The 26322-nt window shown below is 35.7% G+C and overlaps 6 protein-coding genes across 6 annotated transcripts in view; 2 read left to right on the top strand and 4 right to left on the bottom strand.

Annotated features, from left to right (window-relative positions):
* Positions 1 to 1573: 1573 nt before the first annotated feature.
* HELRODRAFT_91729 (hypothetical protein) lies at positions 1574 to 3632 on the bottom strand (the record flags this gene model as incomplete). The annotated part of the gene is made up of 6 exons (XM_009012525.1): positions 1574 to 1876; positions 2132 to 2240; positions 2498 to 2668; positions 2819 to 2961; positions 3071 to 3176; positions 3262 to 3632. The coding sequence occupies 6 exons, from the start codon at positions 3630 to 3632 to the stop codon at positions 1574 to 1576; spliced, it is 1203 nt and encodes a 400-aa protein (XP_009010773.1).
* A 603-nt stretch (positions 3633 to 4235) lies between these two features.
* HELRODRAFT_186265 (hypothetical protein) lies at positions 4236 to 8205 on the top strand. The gene is made up of 8 exons (XM_009012524.1): positions 4236 to 4771; positions 5046 to 5198; positions 5281 to 5354; positions 5885 to 5988; positions 6421 to 6561; positions 7054 to 7167; positions 7581 to 7705; positions 7929 to 8205. The coding sequence occupies exons 1-8, from the start codon at positions 4683 to 4685 to the stop codon at positions 8071 to 8073; spliced, it is 945 nt and encodes a 314-aa protein (XP_009010772.1). The 5' UTR covers positions 4236 to 4682; the 3' UTR covers positions 8074 to 8205.
* A 134-nt stretch (positions 8206 to 8339) lies between these two features.
* Positions 8340 to 9537, bottom strand: HELRODRAFT_91686 (hypothetical protein; the record flags this gene model as incomplete). The annotated part of the gene is made up of 2 exons (XM_009012523.1): positions 8340 to 9104; positions 9211 to 9537. 2 exons carry the CDS (start codon positions 9535 to 9537, stop codon positions 8340 to 8342), a joined length of 1092 nt encoding a protein of 363 aa, XP_009010771.1.
* Positions 9538 to 9545: 8 nt separating this feature from the next.
* Positions 9546 to 10512, bottom strand: HELRODRAFT_186263 (hypothetical protein). The gene has a single exon (XM_009012522.1). The coding sequence runs from the start codon at positions 10467 to 10469 to the stop codon at positions 9981 to 9983; it is 489 nt and encodes a 162-aa protein (XP_009010770.1). The 5' UTR covers positions 10470 to 10512; the 3' UTR covers positions 9546 to 9980.
* A 7252-nt stretch (positions 10513 to 17764) lies between these two features.
* On the bottom strand, positions 17765 to 20527 carry HELRODRAFT_183488 (hypothetical protein; the record flags this gene model as incomplete). Its single annotated transcript, XM_009012521.1, has 6 exons — positions 17765 to 18141; positions 18512 to 18635; positions 19085 to 19215; positions 19371 to 19616; positions 19879 to 20112; positions 20455 to 20527. 6 exons carry the CDS (start codon positions 20525 to 20527, stop codon positions 17765 to 17767), a joined length of 1185 nt encoding a protein of 394 aa, XP_009010769.1.
* A 4072-nt stretch (positions 20528 to 24599) lies between these two features.
* HELRODRAFT_91727 (hypothetical protein) overlaps positions 24600 to 26322 on the top strand; it is a gene marked incomplete at both ends in the record, with an annotated part of 6201 nt that continues 4478 nt past the window's right edge. The window contains 3 exons of the mRNA XM_009012520.1: positions 24600 to 24713; positions 25675 to 25735; positions 25936 to 26167. Coding sequence (XP_009010768.1) covers positions 24600 to 24713; positions 25675 to 25735; positions 25936 to 26167 — 407 coding nt within the window. The remainder of the gene's footprint in view (positions 24714 to 25674; positions 25736 to 25935; positions 26168 to 26322) is intronic.

The following is a 26322-nucleotide window of genomic DNA, read 5'->3' as shown; positions in this document are numbered from 1 at the left end:
AAGTGAGAGAAGAAGAAGGAGGGCGATAGATTACAGCAATATAGAAAGATAGAGAAGAAGACTTAAGAGATACAACAAGACATTCAAAAGAAGAAAAGTGAAAGGAAGTATTAATGGAAGCAGTAAATAGAGATTTATAAAACAGACAGATACCTCCATAAGAAGAATGCGAAGATGATAGAAGATTTTTTGGAGGTCTAGAGAGTTCAAGGAAGCTGTAACCATCAGGAGTAGCAAGAATAAGAGAGGGAGAGTTAGAGTCCTCGTGCCAAGTTTCAGTAAGAGTAAAAAAATCAGGTAAGGAGGAAGAGATTATTTGATGGATATAGAGCGATTTTTTATTAATTGATCTTATGTTAATATTAAACAGTGAAAATGTAGAGGTAGGTTGAATATTGGTATTTTTAAATCTAGTTATATTATTTAAACTAATAGAATTAGAATTATTATTCTTATCATTAGTATTAATTACATTAGGATTAGAGTAGGATTTAATAAAATTATTCATAGTAGAATCAAAGATAAAACCTAGACTACGAAACTTATGAAAGACATCAAGAGTTTTAGAATCAGGTAAGATAATAGGAGGAATAGTTATAGAGTGTTTAAATTGTTAGAGTGTTAAATAAAAAATCTACTGTGTGTAAAAATTGGTTTCAAAGATTACCTATGTCTAGAATGTAGGGTAAAGATTGTAGGGAGAAGAGATTGCGGTCAACAACGAATAACATTAGTGATATCCTTGTGTCACTTGTTGAATATCACCACATTTCAACCACTACAAAGTGTTAAAGATAGGGTTTTGTAGAGGTCGACGATTGTCAATGTCCTGAAAGGATAAGGCACGAGAAAGCCGTGGAATATATGTTTTATAGTGTATTTTAAACTGAAATTGACGGGGTCTCTCTAACCTGTTTTTATCAAGAAAGAAATGGCGGCCACCTAGAAGTTAGCTATCTATAGCTACACTAAAAAATTGAACTATATGCCTGTTTGGTAATACTATATATATATATAACCATATATACTGAATCAAGGTATATGTACATAGCGATAACGACTCGCTCCATTCAAAAAACTGTATAGAAAAAAAGTTGGGACATCCAGCTTGATTCACTGGATCAGCGCCATATTCCAAAAATTGAACTATAGTAATACAAGATGATGATAACTAACTATACAGCCAGTTAGTAGTGCGTACAATAAATTGTTGAAAACAGCATAAAGGACAATAATTTAATGACGAGATGAAAAGATAAAGATATATATATATATATGTATATATATATATATATATATATATATGTATATATATATATATATATATGTATATATATATATATATATACATATATATATATATATATGTGTGTGTGTGTGTGTGTGTCTATGCGTGTGTGTAATCATAATGTTGACTAATGAAATTAGGAAACAACCATAAAATAAAAATATTAAAAACGTCAGTCGGATGATGTTAAATTTATAAAACAATTAAATACAGATTTAAAAAACTTTAAAATCATAACGAGTATCCCAATGTAAAATGGTATGTTTCAGTTCTTCTTGATGGTTCTCATCTTTTTTCAGCTGAAAGGGCTAAACTTTTTTTAATTTTACTTCCATTACCTTTATCTTCTACGAGTGGAACATCACTAACTTCATCGCCCTGTCTGCCACAACCACATCCGCCATCTCTGTGATATCGTTTTAATCTGACGTGCCATGCGACGCTGGTGCAGGCCGTGGTCGTTTTGAACTGGTGAATGACGTTCCTGGGGATGAAGTAGACGTCATTATCTCTTAGGTGGATGGTCGACGTCTTAATGTTCTGTCTGTGCAGTTGGTTAAGTCGACTGCCTTCCAGCCATGAAATACACTGTCAGTTTACATTACACTACATTAATGATGATCAGTTCGATAATTTCAAAAGTAAAAAATAAACAAACAAACAGATAACAATTTTAACAAACCGAACAAAACACAAAAAGATAATCTCTGGTCAAATCAAAGAAATGCACTCTACAACACAATACAGAACAATTAAGCAAGCCAACTAATTCTATACACAAGCAATCAACAACACACGTAAAGCAGACGGGTGGAATCTTCCTTGCCAGCCACTGCACCTAACCTGGGTCATGGGTGGTTCGTGCAGGTCCAACTTCAATCGGTCGACCATCTCTTCAAAATGTGATGCATCAATGCACACAACCTCCTTCACAATTCGGTTGCTGTGCTGACTAGAGAGTAATTTTTAATGCAAAAATGAAGATAATCTCATAGAAGGATGATTGCAATTGCTAGCACAAAAGTTATTAATACAATGCTTCATTTCTATTATGATGAAAGAATTATTATTTTAAAATTAATAAATGCAAAATCATAATAACATTTCATCAAGGTATAACTTTGACAGCATTTTATTTTATCCTGACAAAACTAAGCATCACACCAATCAAAATTCTATAAACAAAATAAATGAAAAAATTTCTGAAACCTATTATTACTAGCGTGAGTGGCCTTCAAGATGCCAACAGCAGCAGTTGTTTTCTTCTCGAGGATGGCGCCAACCTGATCTGCATGACATTTGGTTCGATCCTCAATCAGAAACTCTCTCGACTCTCCAGAACGAGGCAAATATTGAAGGTTTTTTAGTTCGTTTATGCCCCTGCCACATAAAAAAATTATTTGAAATGCATGCAAATGAAACCAAGATAAATAAACAAGGCATATAACAATTAAATTAAAGATAAAATGAGTGTAAGAACTAAATTCTGTAAAAACAGTGATATTTTTACGACAGAAAAATTAGAACAACTTTTTCTTTGGAGTTGCTGACTTGGGCATATCCTGTGTTGGCACAACTTGCTCTCCGTATCGGCACCAAAGAATTGGCCCATCATTGCTTAGGTTAGGCTCAATGCCCTCCAAACAGGAAACGTCGCCCCAGGGCAGAGTTTTCTATAAGAGAAAATATTCATTAATAATTAAATTATGGAACTTGAAATAAAAATGAAAAAGAATTTTAAAATAAATTTAAACTACATTCAAAAAAATATCAAGAATTAACCTTAACAAATAAATTAGACTGTAGCATGTCGAGCACAGATGGAAAGTAATCCCCGCACTCTTCCGATGTTGCTCCTACTAAACTCACTTGCAACAGTGGACCACATCTGATGAAACAATAAATTGATATCACAATTGTGATAACATGTTAAAAACACATTTAATAGAGACACAATTTAAGGTTTCATGTACCTGAATGTACCATTGCAATAAGTCGCATGGACCATCTTTCGATAATCACTTAATTTCAATGTCTCTACATCTGACTTGCCCATTAATGTCCTCTTGACAACTAAATCTGGATAATCATCAGCCATTAGTTCCAACAAATCAGGTAAGTTCTGAGCTGCATTATGCACAATGCCTATTACATGATTGGGAACTTTTGGTGTTGACTCTTCAAAAACTAAACCAAGAAACTCATCCACGAATTCCTCATACTGGTATGGGGACAGATTGATGAGATCGTCGTAGTAACAATGAAGAGATGTGCTTCCTCCTGGATTGCACTCATTAACAAAGTACAGATGCTTGTATTTCAGATCACTTCTACTTGAATACATGTCAAGGCCATTTCTCATAATGTGCTGGTCAGTGAATGACAACTGCATTGAAATGTGAGATGAACTTTTTAATGCCGTCAATTTATTATTGTCACTTTCAGTTTCCTTTCCACTTTCCAATGGAAATTTTTTGGGTTTTTTATTTCTGGTGTTTTTATTATCGCCCATCTTCTTACTACCAGGGCTTTCATCCTTTCGTTTCTTTGATGGTTCTACGTTTTTATCTGCCCCAGAATCGTGTTGCATGCTGCAGAATGATAAAGATGACTGAGAACTTTTCGATTTCTGGATTTTGTAATTTTTTACGTCGTTTTCGTTCAGAACTACGCTAACACCAGAATATGTTTCTTTATTCATTATCTATAAAAAACACAAGACGATCAATTTAAAATTGTTTTTCGATACAACTTTGAAAGAATTTTCTACAATTTTGTTACTCCATTTATTTCAGTAACAAAATCCTAATTTAAAAGTAAAACGCAAGCAAAACAAATGCACCCGACACGATTTGAAAAAAGATTATTGTGTTGTGTAGACAGAACGAAATGGTAAGCCACTGTGTTTTCTAAACAAAAAGCAATAATTTTATTTAAATTGAAAAAAATAATTTCAAATTACATACTTCAGTTTAATTACAATGTATTAAACATATCAAGTCAAATAAATATTTAGTATTAGTTGTTTGTTGGTTGAAACCCATGCAATTTCCTAAGCCAACCATGGCTTCAGTAAGATACTGTGTTTTCTAAACAAAAAGCAATATATAAATTGACAACAATAATTTTAAATTATATAATTTGGTTTAATTATATTGTTTTTAAAAATATTTAGTCAAGTAAATATTTAGTATTAGCTGTTTGTTGTAACCCATGCAATTTCGTAGGTAAGCCAATAAGCCAAGGATGTCAAACAGCATGATTCTTTACTACTTTTAGTTTATATGTTTACTATTTTCAATCATCGTATTCCAGATTTCTTGGTTTTAACTTTTCTTTGAATGCTTCGTGCTTTTAATTAGAAATTAAATTATCATTTGACTAACTAAAAAGAATGGAAGATTTGTGTTGTCCCAGATGCAAAAGTACAAAATATAAAAATCCAAATTTAAAGCTTATGGTAAATGTCTGTGGTCACTCGCTGTTAGTGGCTTTTCACTTTGCCTTTTTTTAATTTTTTTAAAATTATTAGAATTTAGTTTTTAGAAATTTTTAGTTTTACTTTATTTCCATTTTTGGGCAGAGTTTTTTTTTGTTTTTTAAATTGTTTTTTGATGAAAAATTTGTTGCCAATTTATAAAAATGTTATTATATCAAAAATTATGAAATGCCATCCACAAAATTATTTACCTATGAATAACCACTCTAACTTGAAACATCATCATTATTATTTTTACGCCAACAACGTCATCAACAGATGTGAAAAGTGTGTCGAGTTGTTGTTTGTTCGAGGCTCTGGAAAGTGTGAGACATGTCAGATCCCACTGAGGAGAAATAATTTCAGAATTCAGGTATTTGAATCACCTGAAGTCGAGAGAGACATAGATATTCGTAAAAAAGTTTTGAAAGAGTGAGTATTTATTTTTTTTTTTCATTTGTTTTTTTTTGTTTAATACAGAGGTATCAACAAATTTACCCAATTGTTTATTCAGTTACAACAAAAAAGAGAAGGATTTTTCTACATTGCGAGAATACAACGATTATCTAGAAGAAGTCGAAACTATAGGTTGACTTTATTTATTTATTCCTGCTGCATTAATTTCATTTAATTAATTAATTTAATTAATTATTTATTTATTTTCTTATTATTTCTTTTAATTACTAAACCGTTGCTATTTTTCTCCTCACAATTTAAATAATTTGGTTAACGTTTTTTTACTAAGAATTTTCTGATTTCTTTTTGATACGATCAGTTTTGGGTTAGGCTTGAGTTATGTCATCATTAGCTGTAGCTGTAATTAGTATTATTGCTTTATTCACTTCTAGATGAAATGATTCATTATTATTGTGATGAATTGAATTAATTTTTTTAATTATGTAAATTTAAAGGTAATGTCAAATCATAATTTTTAGTTTTTCGTTGTATTATTTTATTATTTAAATTTGTGCTAATAAAAATTATCCTTTCTATCTATCCAATATGATTAATAACTATTCATTGCTATTTCATTAACGTATTTATTTTGATTAATTAATTAATTAATAATATATTTAATAAGTATTATCAATTAATTAATACATTTAATGACTAAATAGTCTTCAACTTAACGTATGGGATCGACGTCGAGCAGACGAGACAGAAGATGGAGCAGTACAAGCAGGCCAACCAGGATAACATCAAGAGGAACCGATTAAAAATTGTTATTTATAATTATATATATATATATAATTAATTTTGATTTATATGCTGTTGCTGCTGATGTTATTGTTATTAAATTTTAATAAAATTTTAATTATTTTATAAAATTATCTTAAAAACGATTCATAATGAATCAGGAGGTATGTAGGATTAATATTAATAACGTGACATAATATTAATTGATAGCAACAACTTATTCGGGCTGATTTAAGAAATGATGACATTATTAACGAAGTAAATTGTTATAACAGTCAATCATTTGGCATTTGTATTGCGCAATTTCTAAAAAAAAAAATTCATCTGTATTCCTGCCTAAACTTACAAAACACAACCAATTAGAAAGAAGAAAAGATGACAAATAGACAACAATTAAATAATATAAAGTAAGAAAATATGAAATAAATATAAAAATAGTTATTCATAAATGATGAAGAGCCAAGAGGAAGAGGAGTTACTGAGGTTGATAGAGGAGGAAGCCATGGAGCACGAGATCGCGCTACAGCGGCAGGTACAGGATGATCTGTGCGAGAAAGACCAGAAGCAAAAGCTGAAAGACAACATCATCAATGATCTGGTTAGTTGAGTTTTTTTTGATTGTCTATTTTTTACTTTTTTGTTGTTTTTGTTTACTTTTTTTTGTTTTGGGTGTTTGTTTTGCTTATTGCATTTTTCCATTCCGTCCAATGTTTCTTTGTTTTCCACCTGCTGTCATTAATAAGAGATGCATTTAGATATTAAGCTGTGATATTTTACTTGCCAAAATCATTTTACTATTACTCTACTTTTACTTTTACTTGCATGGCATGATATGAAATTCTTTCCACTTTTACTTCCATTTCACTCTTCTTCACTTTCCAACTTGCCATTAAGATGCAACAGTTGCCAAAAAGAATCATTTTACTTTCATTTTTACTTGAGTAAAACATCGCTGATACTGAGAGGTTAATATCAGTTCAAATCGTGGAATCGTGATACAATCGTTTGGACGCATATAATTAATGCCTGTGCATGCGTGAATCTGCGTGCATTTGTTGGTCTTTATTTATTTAATTATCCATTGTGTCAGATGTTCTCCAAGCTGCCTGCCAGCCACATACTGGAGACCCATAAGAAGGATGCGGAGAAGATTAAAAACGGTGGACCAGAGAAGACCAGCAAATTCTCCAGTGGCATACCAATTGTTAGTTGCACGCTACACTATCGTAATGAATATTTTTAGCATAATTTACTTTAATATGTCATAAATTTTGTCATGATTGATATATTTAATAAATATATTTGGCGTATTTTATTTATTATGTCATAATTATTACCATGATTGATAAATTATTCCAACAGCAATTGTCATAGAATTTATTTCATTTCATTTTTAGCTATTAAAGAATAATTTTTGGTGCGTTAAGGTTGAATTGTTTTATTTACATACATGTATATATATATGTATATATATATATATATATATATATATATATATATATATAATAGTAACAATTAATTTAATATAATGTGAATGGCTCCTAATGTAATTTTTGTTATTTTAAAATTAATTTAATCAAAAAATTTTGTTCCTAAAATCATATGCTCGTTTTGTAGGGTAAGCAGGAAGTTCAGAACGTATCAGCGGTGTCGGAACAAGTCTACAACTACAAGTACCAACCTTTGCACTTTGATAACAAGGGCCCTGATCTGCCTAGCATCGACCAACTCGAAAATCTCAAGTTCGTTTTACTACCTGATCAACTTGTTTCTGCATTTATTCACTTAGTTTACTAGTTCTTTTTAAAATTTCGTTTTTGAAATGTAAATTTATGAAATGCCATCTCTTGTAGGTTGTATGTAATTCATCACATCGCCTAATTTTCAATAACTTCAAATTCACTAAAAATAATTCAACTACCAACTGGCAGTTATTAACAATGAATAACGTTTTAATTTACGCAGTTACCTGGTCAACGTGCGGGAATGTACGCGGACAGAGGTGGCCGGCGGGTTCGTCTCCGAAATTCCTTGCCATCGAGCCCTGCAAGATGCCTACGCCGGACTTTTCATTTTCATGGACCAATCTTCTGTCTCAATCAAATCTTAACCCGTTATACTTAACTAGTGATATTGGTTGTTTCATTCTTTCTGTGTATATTATGTGAAATTCGCTCTCCATTTAATTTGTTCTCGTTTTCTGTGAAATTCAGTCAAAAAATAGTACGCAAAATGTGTAAAATTTGTTTTGTAAAAAGCTCTTTAAACTGACAAAATTGTAAAAAAATTTGTATATTAAAATGGGATGACAAAATAAGTCTGCTCAAATTATAAAGTTACATGAAAGTAAAAAAACATCGATGGATCCACGATGCGTTAGTACGCGTTGTCAGCAACGAATGTGTTTTTTCCGGAAGCGAATGTTTTCAAATTGCCTTGGAACTTTCCGAGCGTGGCGAGTCCGTTGGCTTTTGCAATTTTCAACATTTCTTCTCTAGCGGCTTTTTGATTTTCTTCTTTTCCGTGCCATATCAAGGTAGCCGATGTCTGCAAGGCCCTGGCAAAACTAAAAGATAGTGCCCATGGTCTATTCGGCAGTTTATTCATCGCGTTCAAATTTGCGGTTGCTTCATCTTCGGCCATTCCACCGGATAAAAATACGATGCCCGGTATTGCCGGGGGTATCCTCCGTTGCAAAGCACTAAGCGTAAAACTAGCTATCTCATCTGCTGTATTCCGTTTAGGACACTTGAAACCTGGAGTTACCATTGCTACTTTTAGTAAAAGGCCCTCTAAAAAAACGTTGTGGATAGCTAGGGAGTGCATAACAAATTGTAAAACCTTTTCCGCAATTTCTTTTGTTGTTTCGATGTCATGATTGCCGTCGGGTAGAATTTCTGGCTCAATGATAGGGACCAGTCTGTTCTGTTGACTAATTGAAGCATACCTCGCCAGAACGTTGGCATTCTCAATCATGGCTTGGTAGGTTGGAGTAAATTGCTGAATCTTCAAAGTACACCGCCATTTCGTAAAATGAGCGCCATCTTTTTTGTATTGAGCGCATCGTTCTGCTAAATTGTCCAGACCCTGCGTGGTCGTTTCTGCATCTGACCCAGCTAACGGAACAACGCCCATGTCTACCTGATGGTATACCAATAACTGTTACTTTTAAAACAATAATACAGTTTTACGAATTTTCAACAACTTCAAAATTATTTAAACGCGTTAAGCTGTACGCAATAAAAACCTTGATTCCAGGAACAACGCCATTTTGCTGAAGATGCTTGACGAACGGCACGCCATCATTCGCTTTCTGGTAGAGAGTTTCGTGGAAAAGAATACAACCGCCAATATGTTCAGACATCTCCTTTCCACAACAGAGCAACATCTCTCTGAACTTTCTCCTATTTTCTTCGTTGTTTTCCATTTTTATCATGTCCAGCCTCTTGTGCATGGATGCATTGCTTTCATCAGCAGCTAATATTCCTTTGCCAGGAGCTATCAGGGCCCTCGCTATTCGTCGCAACTCGTCCTCCCTATCTTTCGGTAGATACGGAACAAAGCGAGCAGTCATCGTTTTGATTTAGTAAATATATTTATATAAAGAGTTCGAACAAAAAAAGTAGGAAAGAAGTAAATTCGCGTTAACGTGAAAGCAAAAATATTTATTCTCGTCACTAACTGTGACGTTTAACATCATATAAATAAACAGATTATTTAATTTAAAATAAAATTTATTCTTTCAACATTATTAAATGCCAATTCGAGTTACGTACAGAAAGCATTTTAAGCATGTAAAATACACACGGGCGTCCAAAAAAATAAACTGAATTTTTTCCGGAATATCACAACATCGATAAAACACTGGAATAACTCTAGGTAACACGATATGAAGAACTGAGAAGAGACGGAACAAGTCGTTTCATTTGTTTGTAGATAATAAATAAATCATTAAATTAAATATTAAGTCAGTCAATAGAATATAAATAATATTATATAATAAATTTAAATATGGTTTCAATCTTTCTTCGCACGCTTGACTTTCTTGTTGAATATGATATCTTCAACTGATTTTGGCATGTTGTCAAATTCTGGTTTGACGTCATCTTTCAGAAGAAAGCACGTCCCAACGATCATGAAGAGCGTCGACAGGGCGGATATGATGATGGGAGTCAGTATCCCGACTGTAACCTCTGCTGTGTTGAAGATAAAGATTTCAGAAAGAAAATGTCCTAAGGCCAGGAGGAAAGAGAGCAATGTTAAATGATAGACAGCTTGGTTGTGAATGCAGATGGCGCAACATATCCTCAACACTGCAGCCAGCAAAGTCCATATTCCGAACAATCTCGCCACAAGGTTATTAACATTGGCAGGGGATGCCGTGTAGAGCCGCGAACCGAGGAATGAATGGTCAATGAAACAGGACACCGTGTTCCCTAACGCCACCAGACCCACCATGAATATCCAACCCTGCAAGGAACGAAGCAGATTCTCCTTGGAGAACATTTCAAATTTTGTTTACTAGGCGATAATACAATTTAAAAACCAGCTGGTCCATAGATAACAGAAAGAAAAAAAATTATTGCACGGTTGAATACTGGCACAGCCAAAACTGAAACAAATGTAAACTTTCCTGTGCTGCGTCAACACTTTTTAATTTAACTAATTAACAAACATGAAAACAATTAACACAAACATCGTAAACCTCAAACCGAACACACAATACACACCAGTCAACAAATACAAAATGTCCCTCCAACTATAAATTCAATTAAAGTGAAAAACATGAAATAGTTACAACTGCGTGAAGCACATATAAGGCACAAAGCAGCAATGGCTTCGGTGATGATGAATGCATCCAAGAGAAAGAGATTTTGAGAAGAATGAATGCCAGTGGCTCGTGATCCTCGAATCAGCGCTCCTATAGTATGAAGTATAGTATAGTTTTATAGTTATTAATTAATATTTTGAAACACTCACTCATTAAAATCAACATACAAAATAAAGAAAATTAATAAATAAACATGTCGTCAAACAAAGTTACACATCTTCCTGAATGATAGAACACATGAGAACACAAATGGTTTTAAAAAATGATATCCTTTTTATTTTATGTTAAACTTTTCCACGTTGAGGTGTCGTTAAATATCAATATTACACAGTGTGTTCAAAAAGAGTGACTTTGTGTTCCCACAGAATTTTATCATAAAGACTGCAGTAAGTAACGTATCAACCATTACAAATATTTACACTCAAAATGATAGAGACGAGAGGCTGTGAGTACAAGTATGCGGCGACTGGCCCACACATGCATTTTCAAACAAACAACATATAATAATAAAAGTAAGTAGCCTTACTTATAACTCACAAGCAAACAGGTAGACAAACCAATCCAATAAAACAACAAACAGACAAATGAACGAACAAACAAACAAATAAATAAAGACGGACAGACCTGCGACGCACTTGCCATTGAAGAACTGAGTGCCTTGGGGACACGTGCAATGGGAGAATTTCCTCCTCTTGAAGTGGTGCAACTCACATTTGAAATCAGCTCCACAGTCTCCATTATTTTCTGAACAATCTGATGACAATGACGAAGACGATGTGGCATGCTAATTATGACAACTAACTCGACGACGATGCTGACAATAATAAGTTTTACTTTCAATAAATCAATCACATCGAGATTTTAAAAAAAGTTAACCGACAAGAACATCCGTAGACGAATTTAATTTTAATCGGGGAAACTCTATTCTAAAAATCTGGTTGAAACTATTTTAACTCTTGCGGCGTGGCCTTCAACAAAATATGAAGACCATTTTCTGCCAATAACGTTATCGGATTTGCCTTTTTTATTACATATAGAAAATTTTAAACCAACTAAAAAATTGACACAAGGATTTTTGCCTCCAACATTCAAGGAGTGATTGACACCCCCGCTAAATAACATCACGTGACGATCGGGGAGGATATCACGTGATCACAAATAGAACGAGCGCCCACCTCTATCATCACACCTGGGACCCATCCAGCCTTCCTTGCAGCTCTCCTCCATGCAGAGCCTCGCATCACTGAGGTACTTGTTCACTTCGTTGTCGACGATAGCCGCTGAACACTGCGGCGTGTTCATGAAGAATTCGTACTTCTGACTGACTGAAAACAAACAACGACGACGATCATTATTAATTGATTAATTAATAATTATCAATATTCGTTAAATAAATCACGTAAGTAAAATCGTTCAATAATTCTTTTTTGAATGTCGATTTCAAAGGCTGAAGCGCTAATTTTGCGAACACTAACTCAAATAAACAGACATTTCGCGGATCAGTACTTAACTTTTTGTGGTTGACAACCAAATGAACGAACGATACTTAATGGGATAGATTAACCCCGAAAACTAGCTAAACTCTACTCAAATACTCATACGTCTTCAGACGAGTTTATAGAGTGAAAAAAACATACAGGCCGGATTTAGAGGTGTGGAAGAGGCCCTGCTGGGACAACAAAAAAGGTAGATCCTTAATTATTTCAATTTTCTTCGTCAAACTGGCTTCTGCAAAAGTTGGCAGCATTTATTTCTGTTTACTCTACATTTTATTCTATGTTTAATGAAATCAGTGTTGTTAAGCTTTTGCTCTTGTGAACAGTGGAAGAATAATGTTACAGTCACATTATCTTTTGAGTGGAGGCTCTTCTTTGTGAAGGCTTCTGGACAGTAGCCCGACTTAACCCGCCTTAAATTCGCCCCTGTTTGCATCAATAATTCTGATTTTTTTTTGTTTTACAGATTTAGTGATTTGTTGGCGGTAGATTATAATTCGATTAATTTTTTTTAATCTTTTACGAAAATATGAATACTTGAGTAGAGTTGAGTTAATTTTTAGAGTTAATCTTCTTCTGATTACTCTTGTATGTTATATCGGTAGACATCTCCCAGTTTAAAGTCACTTTTATTGACTTTTCAAATGTCCGGGGTAACATTGCATCTGCGATCACTAACTCAAATGAACGTTTAGGGCACTGGACCCCCCGCAAAACTCCTCATCACTTCCCGTACATTTGACGTTGCACGACTCGTCTGCTAACTTCTCGTACAGGCCGTAAGAATTGCCACATCTACACTCACTGCCGTTCTGCCAATTTGATTGTGAAGGATCGGTGGATTGATTGAATAATTATTTAGTTGATTGATTGATTGAATGAATAGTTATTTGCTTGATTAACTGATTAAATATATAATTGATTGTTTGTGTGATTGTTTGTTTGTTTATTTGTTTGATTGATTGATGAACAGAACATTTTTTGTAAGATAGTTTTGTATTTTTACCATTGGAGATTGAATAGATAACAAATAAGGCAAAAACTCAGTTCATATAAAATAAAGAAACTTAAATAGTTCTTAGTCATTTTGGCCAGTCATCATATCATCATAAAAATCACAGTTAACGTCATCGTCACTGATGGTAACACATCACAATCACCATCAGTTAACCAACATTCTCAATGCCATTAAAACATGCTAAAATTCTCTCTCTCTCTCTCTCTCTCTCTCTCTACCTACTACCTACCTACCTACCTACCTACCTACCTACCTACCTACCTACCTACCTACCTACCTACCTACCTACCTACCTACCTACCTACCTACCTACCTACCTACCTACCTACCTACCTACCTACCTACCTATCTATCTATCTATCTATCTATCTATCTATCTATCTATCTATCTATCTATCTATCTATCTATCATTCTAACTTCTCTCTGTCTGTCTCTCTTTTTCTCTCTCTCTCTCTCGAACACGCGTTCACACTTAGACACAATTCCGAACAGTCAAAGCCTAACAGTAGTAGTGGCCACTCTGAATTGATGTATGAAGCAGTTATCGATGCAGAGTGCATTGGTCATTCGTAGCCGTCCGTCATCAGTCAACATGAGTTTGTGCTGTGGATTTCGTTGAGGATCCAACAGGGTCAGCATGGAACTGGACATTAGGATTGACTGATCGTGATAGGTGCTGTCATCCATGTAGCAACCGACATCATCTACGTTAGCTGTTCCTTTCAGGCCGACTGGTGCAAAAATGTGTGTTTTTCATTTGTATACAAACATACAAATGTTTGTATACAAATACAAATGTTGTTTGTATACAAATACAAATGTTTGTATGCATTGTGCATCTAAATCAATTCAAATATCAACAATTTATTCAAGCAGCCAACCAAACGACAGACCAACCGAAAAACACGGAAAACTTTCCATCCCAACTACCGCAGAGGTCATTGTTGCCAGTGCACATGGCATTGCAATCGAGGTGGTTGACCCTTCTAGAGAACGTGTCCCCACATGAACATTTCTTACCGCCCTAGTACGCACAAAAACAGTTTTTTTTTGTGTGTGCGTGTGTGTGTACATGTATGCGTGTGTGTATGTGTATGCATTTATACTGGGCAGGATTTAAGACAGGGTAGGTGGGCGGAGCAACTGTCTCGGAGCTCCCACAAAATGAAGGCCTCCACAAAAACGGAAGTAAAACTTTTAACATTATTTTACGTAAAAACATTGATTTGTATAATAAAATTGTTGACAAATTTGGCAATAATGCAAACGAAAAAACAACGAAAAGGTCGCCAATTTTTTTCTTATAAGCAAACTGACAGCAAAGCATTGTCCCGACAACAACAGCCCGGCCACACAACAACACTACACCACACAACAACAACACACCACACAACAACAACAACACACCACACAACACAACACCACACAACAACACCACACCACAAAACAACACCACACAACAACAACAACACCACACAACAACAAAAACAACAACATACAACAAAAACACCACACAAAACAACAACAACGACAACATACACTAAGAGCAAACAGAACATTATTTTTCAACGCGCAGAAATAATGGCAGTGGTCAATTGATATGGCGTCAGTGGAGTCAACCTCATTGAACACCTCGTAACATCCCATGTACAAATCTTCGTTATCACCTGCGATGTAACGTTGCGATATGTTATTTATTTATGGCCTTTTTGACCTTTGACCTATTCGGTACCAACCAAATCACACCTGACCAACCTCTTCCGTAAACTTCGACCTCTGTAATGTGGAGTGGAGGCCTTTTGAGATCGAGGTCATTACCCAGTTTATCTTTTCCATGGTGGCTGACGACCACGAACCTGAAGTTCTCTGGATGGTACTGGCAGTTGAGCGTGAGAGCGTGGCTATTGTAGTAGTCCAGCTGGTTCTGCTGCAGCGATCGCTGCGTCTCTAACAACAGGATGCCGCACTGCGTCGATCGCTTGTCCGTGATCGTTCGACGTGACGTGTGGTGGTAATAGTTTGTCAGTCGAACTAGCAGGCTATCTGTTGGTCAACATATGTGTGTATATGGACGGGGTTTACTACTGTATGTGTGTCTGCTTGTTTACGTCTGTGTAATTATTATGTATGTGTGATTGTATGTACGTGTGTGTGTGTGTGTTTGTATGTGTGTGTATAAAATTGAATAATAAACTATAAACTATAACAACACGTGATAACAAGACAAAAAAAACAACCAACCAACTAACCAGCCAACCAACCAGCCAGCCAACCAACCAACCAACCAGCCAACCAACCAGCCATCCAACCAACCAGCCAGCCAGCCAACTAGCCAGCCAACCAACCAACCGACCAACCAGTAGCTTTAGCAGTGAAGAATACGATACTGTATACCCCGTACTTGTCCAGCAAATCAACGACAAACCACTCAAGAGCGACACCCTCCTTGAACCCTTCCAACAGATCTCCATCCACCATGAAGGAGAAGCTTTTGTTGCTGCTGTTGTAGTTGCTGCTGACGTTCTTGTTCTCGTTTGTGACGCTATTGATGCCGCGGCTGCCAGCGAAGATGTTGCTGCTGATGTTGGCTTGGGACTTGACGTAGACGTATTTGTTGAGGGCCAGGTTAGACAGGATTCCATCAGGAGCTGAGATGTTTCTCTCCTTAACTGGTGATGATGGTGGGCGTTAATGCTAATGACGCTGGTGACGACGTAATTGATGAGATGGTGAAGATGATGACGTGTATATTCTAAGAATTAAAATTGAAACCAGGCGAATTCATAAACGTTCACACAACACACGAAAGAAAATTGAACATTACACAGTCTCCATACTTACAGATACACCTCTGTAGAGCCCTCCATAGGACCATGTGGCCCTTGCAGACGCAGGCACTGTGCATGTGGGTGCCAACGTTGTCCGATCTACAGACCTTATTGGCATCACCCGAGCACGTGACTGGGGAACTGCAATCTGATTTGGTAGTGTGTAATGTTGTTTTTTTTGTCCTTGAATTAAATCTGTTGATGAAAAACACAACCGACTGACCTAAGAGATTGCAGCTGACTCCAGCCCACCTATGTTCACAGACTGATCCGGTAGACAACCAATACTTGGCAGCCTTTTCGTCCCTTCTCCCAAAGGGCAAACACCTCCCGTGTATATCGACAAATCCGTGAAAATGAGCCCTGCTTCTTTCTGCTATTTCAGGACTATTTTTATCCTTTTTCATATCACCCCCACCAACCTCACCACCGACTTCACTGAAATGTTTTAAAATCATCTCGATGTTGCTGGAGTGAGTGGTAGCTGGCTGTTGGGGACAGTGGATGTTGGCAGGCAGTTGCTTCGATCCACTGCGCTCCTCCCATTGTTTAATGTTAACTGAATCGTGTTAGTGTTAGTGTGTGCATGTGTGTGTGTTTATGTAAGTTTCAGTGTGCGTGTTTATGTAAGTTTGTGTGTGTGTGTGTGTGAGTTTTATATACAAATTTAGGATATTATATTAAATCCACATAACTGAAAGATACAATGATTTGTTAATTTGTTAAGTACAAGTAAAGAGTGTAGAGCAGAGCCAAGAACAACAAACAGCCCACAACAACGAAAATTTATGATACCATTTTCCGATATATTTTAAAAGATTAATATAGAATAATTTTACTAATGTAAAAAATTACATTGACTTATTTTAAATGTTTTTTGGAATATATTTCCTCAAGTATTTAAGTAAAATTCTGAAGCAAATGTCGAAGAAGTTTTCTGAGGGTCGGGAGTTGGAAATTTTTACTCGGAGTCAAGTCAGAAAATAAAGGAGTAGCAGTTGGCCAAATTTTTTATTCGATTTAGACACCCTGGTTATGCTTATGATGAATGATACATACAGAGAGACACACACACACACATACATGCATACACAAATATACATACATACACATATATACACAACACACACACACAAATATATATATATATATATATATATATACATATATACACATATATACAAGCAAACAAACACACACACATACATGCAAACACATATACACAAAACACATCAAAAGCGGACCTGAGTATATACTGACGAAACCAGGTCCTCCACAAGATAAATTATCGCCACTGTCGCGGCCAACATCACCATCCTCGCCGCTGCGCTGACATGAAGTCATGCACATTCTCTCGTGCACCCTATCCAACTTATGCATTGCCACATTAGAACCGCCGCATAAACAATCGCCATTCTCCTTGTTCATGATGATAGTGATGATGACGTTGGTGACGGTAATGATGAAGATGATGATCTTGATGATAGTGATGACGATGAAGATGATGGTGGTGATGATGAAGATGAAGGTGATGATAAAGATGAAGGTGGTGATGAAGATGACGATGGTGGGCTATTTATCTATCTGTCCGTTCGTTCATTCGTCCATAATCATCTTTTAATCATCATCATTTTACAATCCCTCTGAGTGGTTTTATCACCATTACCACCATCTTATTGTAAGCACCGTAATCATCCGCATCCTGCCCACAAACAACGACAATCAATCGAACCCACCAGCATGAAGACATCAATGAAAGTACAACCTTGATAGCAAAGACCGTCAACTTCTCACAGTAGACCATGCATTTGATGAGAGGTGACACATTTGATGACGTCAGCGACGACGACGACGATGTAGACGACATCTCTTCCTCCAGCAGCTTCAACAGTGACGACAACGGCGGCTTTCTCTGAATGCCCATCACCGCGGTCACTTTGTCGTTGTACAGGAAGCAACCATAATACGTCCAACCCCGCGCCATGCTCGTAACTGTGCTCTTGTCTGTTGTGTGGTAGTGGTGGCTGTGTGATCACGTGTGGCTGTGGTCACATATGGTTGTATTGCTTTGATCGAGTGTATTAGACTATGGTGGTTATTTGTGGTGAGTTGTGGTGGTTACGTGGATTAGGCTGTGTTAGTCAAGTCAGGTGAGGTGGATTGAGTTGTTCAACAGGGAGTATAGTCTGTGGTAGTTACATGCAGAAAATTGGTCAGACTTACGAGGTGACATACTGGTTGTGGTGGTCACGCGTGGGGAGATGTTTTTACGATACGTGGGAAAGCATGCAGTCTACTAATTATATTGAATAAATATTTGAAACAATGGCGCAAAAACATTTAGACATCTAACACAGAAGCATGAAAAAAAAACCTGTATAAACAGAAAAAGCGCGCGCTCCACCGCAGAAACTGACCAGATCTGGACAGATGGCGTTGCAGTGAAATGAACTGACCTCAAGCTCTGGAATGCCACCGCATCTGCACGTCCTTCCGTTCTGTACGTTTGTCGGGATTCGAAAAATATTCAGATGTAAAAAAAACATCTCGCAATCAGAAAATAAAAATTCTAAAATTCAGCAAAATTTTTTTGCGCGTTCACTATTTAATGTATAATAAATGAATGTATTGGAAAATTTAGGAGCCGGATTAAGAATAGGGCAGGCCGGGCTAATGCCCCATCATAGTCTCACCATGCCCCATTACAGCCTTCAAAAGAAAGAGGTCAAGTTAAAGAAATTTCAAAAATCAAGTTTACGACGGATTAGAAACTTTTATGTTTTTATTCCAAACACTTGTTTTTTTATTTATTTATAACAATTTGAGTGCAAAAAAATTTGAACTTTTTTTTATTTTGGAAATATTAACAGGCCACGGTAGTTTTGGAACTTGAAGGGCTCCCAGACCTTTAAATCCGGCTCTGCAATAGATGAACAAACGAAAGAACCATGAGTGAAAAATGTGAGTGTCCTTGACAGTGTTCCTTGCACTCTCTCACACTGTTCACCAACAGTTCTGGAGTGCCGGCACCGACGTTGAAGATCAGGAAGCAGCCATCGTACCACTCAGCGTAGGTTTCTTGGCATTTCGAGTCATTGTTATCAAGGATTCAATACTTATTTGTCGTTTAAATACTTCATTATTATCAATAGTTTAGTTTAGCTACGCAAATACACGCATACGCACGCACACACACGCATACGCACGCAAAACAATTCATTGATAGAACCAACCTTCCCCATAAACTTCGACCTCACTGACGGACAAAGCAAATCTACTCTTTCTGGCATGGAACTGTTGCACCACCACAAACCTTCCCGACATCTTGTTGCCCGTCGTGTCGCAGTAGACCCTCATGAAGCCGACGTCGTCGGCCACCGATCGTTGCTGACCACAAAGTACGTTCGACCATTGCTTCAGGACTGGAGTTTTCAGGTTGATTTGGTTTATAAGACGCACACTGAAGTAATCTAGGCCATCTGGCGTGGAGTGTAAATTTGGATGTGATATTATTTCTGAATAAAATTAGTGAAATTGAGCAAATTTTGACGACGTAAAATAAACTAGCTATCTATAAAATGAAAGTAGACTAAGCCACCTGGTGAGGTTTTAAAATTTTAATGTGCGATAATATTTCAAAATAGTGTTAGCAAAATTATTATTGATCTTATTCCAGCATTGACATTTTAAAATAAATTAGCAACTGGCTGACAAAGTAAAACAAATTATCAGCTGGCTAACGACATCGAGGGCAGGGGCTAGGGTAAACATCAACATGACTGACAAGATAAATCCTGAGCAAGTCAACCATGATCCACTCATCCAAGTCAGACTTGGGGCACGACAAAATCGAATTAGGATCTTTGATGCCGTCTGTTGCAATTTGGAGGAAAGAATTATTTTTGTAGGCACTCAGAATGACTGGCTTGTGAAGGGCCACATTTTCCAGCTGTATTTCCAAGCTCACTGAGGTAACTTATTTGGGTGTTTAACAATGTTTTTTTTATAATATGTATAATTTTGAATTATTTATAATTAATTATTTAATATAATTGTTATTACAATTCGAAAGTGAAACCACTGATCTAGGTTAAAAAAATGTAGAAGTGGTCATTGAAGTTATTGCTATTTGACAAATTTTCTGAATCATTTTTGATATTTGATAATTGTGAATTAGAGTTTATAAAAAAAATCGCTAACGACTCCAGCAATAATGGAATAAGCAAATGAATTTAAAGATTTCTAATCTAATGTTGAGTTATTTATGTTACATATCTTTTTTCTTTGTTTTATTTTATATTTTAAAAAGGTCCTAACCTCGGGTATTTAAAATGTTGACGAAAACAAAAATTATTAAAGAAGTGTATTGCAGGGTATTATAATGGATCATAATAACTTTATTCAACTATTAACTTAATTATTCGATCAATTAATCAATCAATCAATTAATTATTTAAACAATGATATTAAAATCTCGTACACAAATTCAAATTTGTCACCATAAAGATAAAATAAACAAAAGGTTTTTTGAGTAGAAACCGTTAATACTTGTATCCAAAAACCAAGTTATTTTATTTATTATGATGTAAAATTTATTTATTTAAATTAATTAATTTAAATTTAATTTTTTAATATTTGTGAAAAATTATGAAAAGTAATATGAAAAATCATGAAGTACGCATTATGTTACTATGTATGGCACGCAGACCTTACGTTACATATAACTCAGGTGTGCTCAGAGTTTGAGTTTACTTTTAGTTAAAATTTGAAAGGTTAATTAACTTTATTTTCGTTTTGGAATTGAACTTTGTTAACGTTTAAAAATCGAAAATGGCCTTTTTACGAAATTCTGAAAATTATTTTTATGCTTTAATAATATTTTCTTATTTGCGTTTTTTAAATCTTGAATCATTGGATGCTGTCCGAGTTTTGGAGCATTTGAAATGGAGAAAAATTAATTTATTTGAATATGAGTTTCATTTTCTAATGTCAACTGATTCTGATTGGAATAATAATGTTAATAATTATAAATTAGATAATAATAATAATAATGACTTGAATAAATTAAATGATAATAATACTAAAATTTATTCTAACTTGGATAATAACAATGATGAAGAAATGGAGGAATATTTTAAATTCTTCGTCTCAAATCTTGGCCCAGTAATTCATCATTATATTTTTTAATAAGTTTTTCAATCATTCATTCAACCATCCATCCATTCATTCTTCTATTTATTTATTCATTCATCCATTCATTCAACCATTCATCCATTCATTCATTCTATAAACTTATCTAATATTTCATTCTGTTTTTTTTTCTTCATTGTGATTATTACTTATATGAGATGATCAATCAACTTTTGATATAATGTCAATTCAAAGATAATTACATTGCTGTATCATCATAATGTCACTATCATCACATATCAATCATCTTCAGCAGATATAAAACAACACTCTCATTACAAACATCATCTCCTCAAGATATATCATCATTTCATCATCAGTTCAAAATTAAAATTTACCAAAAAATCAAAAAAATTTTTAGAAATATTTTCATTTAAATAAAAAAATCTAAATTCAAAGAAATGCCAGAATTTGAAAATAAAACTGAAGTCGCTGAAGGAACCTTTGCCAGATATAAATGGTAATTAAAAATTTTCATCATTCTCATCGTCATCATCGTCGTTATCATCATCACTGTATTCCTCATCGGCCTCTTCATAAGAAAAACTTGACATTTATAAACAATATTGTATTTATTTCTAAACTTATTTAATTTACAATTCAGATTAAACAGGTTTTAAATGTATAATGGCGATAAACACACACACACACACACACACACACAGGCATGTTACATACATACACACACACACCACACAGGCATGTTACATACACACACACGCACACACATACACACACACACACAGGAATGCTACACACACAAACGAACGAACACACACACCCACACGCAGACACACACACCCACACGCAGACACACACGCACACAAAACGTGCGTTTCATCATTTGTTCCCCATTTAAAATAGTTGATGACCTAAAGTCAAAATATAACCAGAGCAAACAACAACAACAACGAATAGATAAATTGATGGCCATTGTATGTTACAGTGTGGGAATCTACGTGATGGTCATGATGACGAAACCGGTGATGATGACGTCGTTTAATGAGATGACGTCATTCAATGATGATGATGATGATGAAAACGATGCTGGTTATGATGATGAATGAATGTGATCTTAATTATGGTGATCAGTTTTTAGTTTTTTTTTTTATGGCGAGGCTGTTTATTAAATGAATAGCCATATGCATTTGATCTGCCATGAATCCATGAATGAACAAGAATACACACTACTATTATTCAGCCATAGACATACACACATGCAAACGAACAAGCAAACAAACACACGTACAAACAAATAAACATACAAACGTAAAAATAAACACAAACATCAAAACAAACACACACACTCACACACACACACAGTCACAAATACCCATACACGCTTCTGTAACAACACTTGTGTAAACACAACTTGCCATAAATAACACAATTATATCAATCCAACATCCAAAAGTTTATCATTCAGCCAAACGTACACACCCACAAACAAACACACACAAACATTCGCGCGCATACACACACACACGCGTTTACAAATCTATACACAAACTTATTTGAAGGTGCACTGCATGACAAACTGAAAAGCACCTATTCATTCGTACACATACATAGCGATGGTTCAATGTCAAAAAAGTCGATTTAGATTTTTTTCAAATGTTCAAACCTAAAACAAACGAACAGACACACAAACACGTACACACAAACACGTAAGCACAAACATTTACGCACACAAACACACACAAACAAACTCACGCACGCACATCTCAGAAGAGGCAATAAAACAATTGTGTAGAACATTGGCAAACATTTGACAGATGCGTGGAAGCAATTGCTGGATATCCTACAAGTGCATCTCTCATCATCATCCTCATCTTCATCATCCTCATCTTCTTCGTCGTCCTCATCTTCTTCGTCATCACCAACTTTTTTGTTATCATCATCATCGTCATCATCTTCATCGTCAATATCATCATCATCATGTTCCTTCTTCATTGAGTTACACAAAAACTATCCAGTGAAGTTCATTATCAATCCAATTCAACATGGCGGTGCTGCTGCTGCTGCTGATGATGATGATGCTGCTGCTGATGATAGTGATAGGAGCAGTGATGAGTCTGGTGATAATAGCAGCAAAGCATCTGAGAACAGAAATGATGATGAAGAAGATGGCACACGCCGAGATTCTCATGCAAGACTTAAGCGATCTGAAAATGCAGTTGAATCATCAGTCATATCATCGCCTTCTTCATCATCGTCTTCTTCATCATCATCATCATCATTTTCTTCTTCAACAACATCATCATCATCATCATTATCTTCATTAAATTCCTCCTCCTCCTCATCATCATCATCATCATCTCTACCTTTACCATTATTATCGTCGTCATTATCGCCTCCATCGTTAACACCTTCGTGGCCATCCTTACCATCACCATCATCATTACCGTCATCATCATCATCATCATTATCGTCTTCGCCATCATCATCATCGGTGAAATTTAAATTCACCAACAAAACCTACCGCTGTTCTATAGCGGAGAATTCGCCTCAATCTACGTACGTAACTAAAGTTAGAGCCATATTCGAACGCAGAAATAAAAATCCACATGGTGATAACGATGATGATGAAGATGACGACGACGACGATGATGACGGTAACAGTGATGATGAAGATGATGATGCCTATGATGATGATGGAGATGATGATGACGCTGGTGAAGTTATTTCGTACAACTTTGATGGAGATTACGGGGAGACTTTTGCCATTGATGGGGAAACTGGTGAGTCGGGTGACGTAACTGTGACGTAATGATGTAGTTATGTGATGTGATGCTACTGGGATGATGTAGTTATGTGATGTGAGACTGTTGTGGTGATAATGTAATGTTGCTGATCTGGTGATGATAACGATGCTAATTGTGGCTTCGTCAACTAAAACAATGACAATGACATCAACATAAATAATATCAACATGAACAACAATAACATCATCAACAACAACGACAAAATCACCATCATCACCAACATCAACAACAAAATCATCATCACCAACATCAACAACAAAATCATCATCAACAACATCAACAACAAAATCATCAACAACAACAACAACAGGTATTATAACGGTCGTCTCACCGAAACAACTGGACTTCGAACAACGACATCAATTTAAATTGGTCGTCATAGCCACTGCTACAAAGCAGCAACGTCACCCACTACCTCAACCACAACAGCATAAACTGCTACTACCTCAACTACACGAGCTGCAAAAGCGCCAACAACAACAACAGCAACGTGAATACTACGCGTTTACGACAGTTTACATCAACTTGTTAGACGTTAATGACAACGACCCGGCCTTTGAAAGAGATAGATATTACACATTCGTGTGGGAAGGGGTGCCAATTGGAACCTTTGTTACTCAGGTGATGATGATGTTGATGATGAAGGTGATGATGATGATGAAGGTGATGATGATGGCGATGATGAGTGTGATGATGACGATGATGATGATGTGGATGTGGTGGTGATGAAGATGACGAAGAGAATGTCAGGAATTTTGTGTTTCTTATTATGTTCAAGATTGATGGTAGTGATGCTGCTGCTATTTCTATTTTCGCTCTTATACTACTACTACTACTACTACTACTACTACTACTACTTCTACTACTACTACTACTACTTCTACTACTATTATTATTACTACTACTACTACCACTTCTACTACTACTACTACTACTACTACTACTACTACTGTAGCTGTTGTAACCGCTACTAAATCTAAAATTACTGCTGCTACTACATGCTACCAACGCTGCTACTTCTATTACGGTCGCAGTTATTTCTACTACTACTTCTACTGTCTCAAATAATGTTGACGATGCCACTAAATGATATTAGAGAAGTACCGAATGTTTGTTTGACTTGAACGAATATTCATCCAAAATGTGACATTCCGCTTCTGCCATTTCAAGACCGAATGGCCGAATGACGCAACTTCCGTTTGGCTATCACATTATTTTATTCCAGAACAATACTTGTTAATTACCATTACTATTATTATTATTATTATTATTATTATTATTATTAGCGGGTAATTTATTTTGTCCGTCGTAGCTGTTAAAAGATTTGAATTTGGAGGCTAGATTGGATATAATCTTGATGAAGAATTGTAAGATGGACGCGAATAACTTGCTCTTTTCTCAATAGCTTGTTTTTTAATCTAAATTTTTTTTTTCTTAAAATTGTGGTTTTTTAGTATTCGGTACATCTCTACTAAATATTATTACCATTATATATAATTACTGCTATTATTGTTGTTGTTGTTGTTTTTACTGTTGTTAATACTTAATACTTCCGCTATTTTTCCTACTTTCGTTTGCCTAGATAACGGCCACGGATGCTGATAGTGGGAAGAATAGCAGACTTTTGTATGACATCACTTCCGGTAGGTTCCCTACAACATTTACAGCAACAACACCAACATCTTAATAGTTGTAACAACCACAACAACAATAACAACCACAACAATAACAACAACCACAACAACAACAACAACAACAATAATAATAATAAATTATAATAATAATAATAAATAAATAAAATTATGCTTATAAAATAAATTTTCAAACCCTCAACTACTTCCAGGCAATCCCGACGGCGCCTTCATCATCGACCCGCCTAGTACCGGAATAGTGAAAACGAGGAGAGGGATTGATAGGGAATCCAGGGACGTCTACAGGCTGGTGATATCGGCCAGGGATAGTGCGGATATACCTAGGAGTGCAAGTGTCATCCTCAAAGTGCACGTGTTCGACGCCAATGATAATGCACCGGAGTTTGTCGGACTTGACGATGTGGTTGTCGTGAAAGAAGGTTGGTGGTGGTGGTGGTGATGAAGGTGGTGGTGGTGGTGGTGGTGGTGGTGGGGATGGTGAAGGTGGTGGTGGGGATGGTGAAGGTGGTGGTGGGGATGGTGAAGGTGGTGGTGGAAATGATGAAGGTGGTGGTGGTGATGAAGGTGGTGGGGATAAA

The sequence above is a fragment of the Helobdella robusta genome (genome assembly GCF_000326865.2).
Source record: "Helobdella robusta unplaced genomic scaffold HELROscaffold_109, whole genome shotgun sequence".
Classification (NCBI taxonomy): domain Eukaryota; kingdom Metazoa; phylum Annelida; class Clitellata; order Rhynchobdellida; family Glossiphoniidae; genus Helobdella; species Helobdella robusta.
Note: the sequence above shows the minus strand (reverse complement) of the source record. Positions and strands in the feature narration are given on the sequence as shown.

What these genes read in the sequence shown, in the direction of transcription:
- HELRODRAFT_186263 (XM_009012522.1), bottom strand. Translation starts at nt 10,469, where the DNA reads ATGTTCTCCAAGGAGAATCTGCTTCGTTCCTTGCAGGGTTGGATATTC.
- HELRODRAFT_186265 (XM_009012524.1), top strand. Translation starts at nt 4,683, where the DNA reads ATGGAAGATTTGTGTTGTCCCAGATGCAAAAGTACAAAATATAAAAAT. An exon ending in CGTAAAAAAGTTTTGAAAGA is followed by an intron (nt 5,199 to 5,280) that starts GTGAGTATTTAT and finishes TTGTTTATTCAG; the next exon opens with TTACAACAAAAAAGAGAAGG. An exon ending in TCTCCAGTGGCATACCAATT is followed by an intron (nt 7,168 to 7,580) that starts GTTAGTTGCACG and finishes CTCGTTTTGTAG; the next exon opens with GGTAAGCAGGAAGTTCAGAA.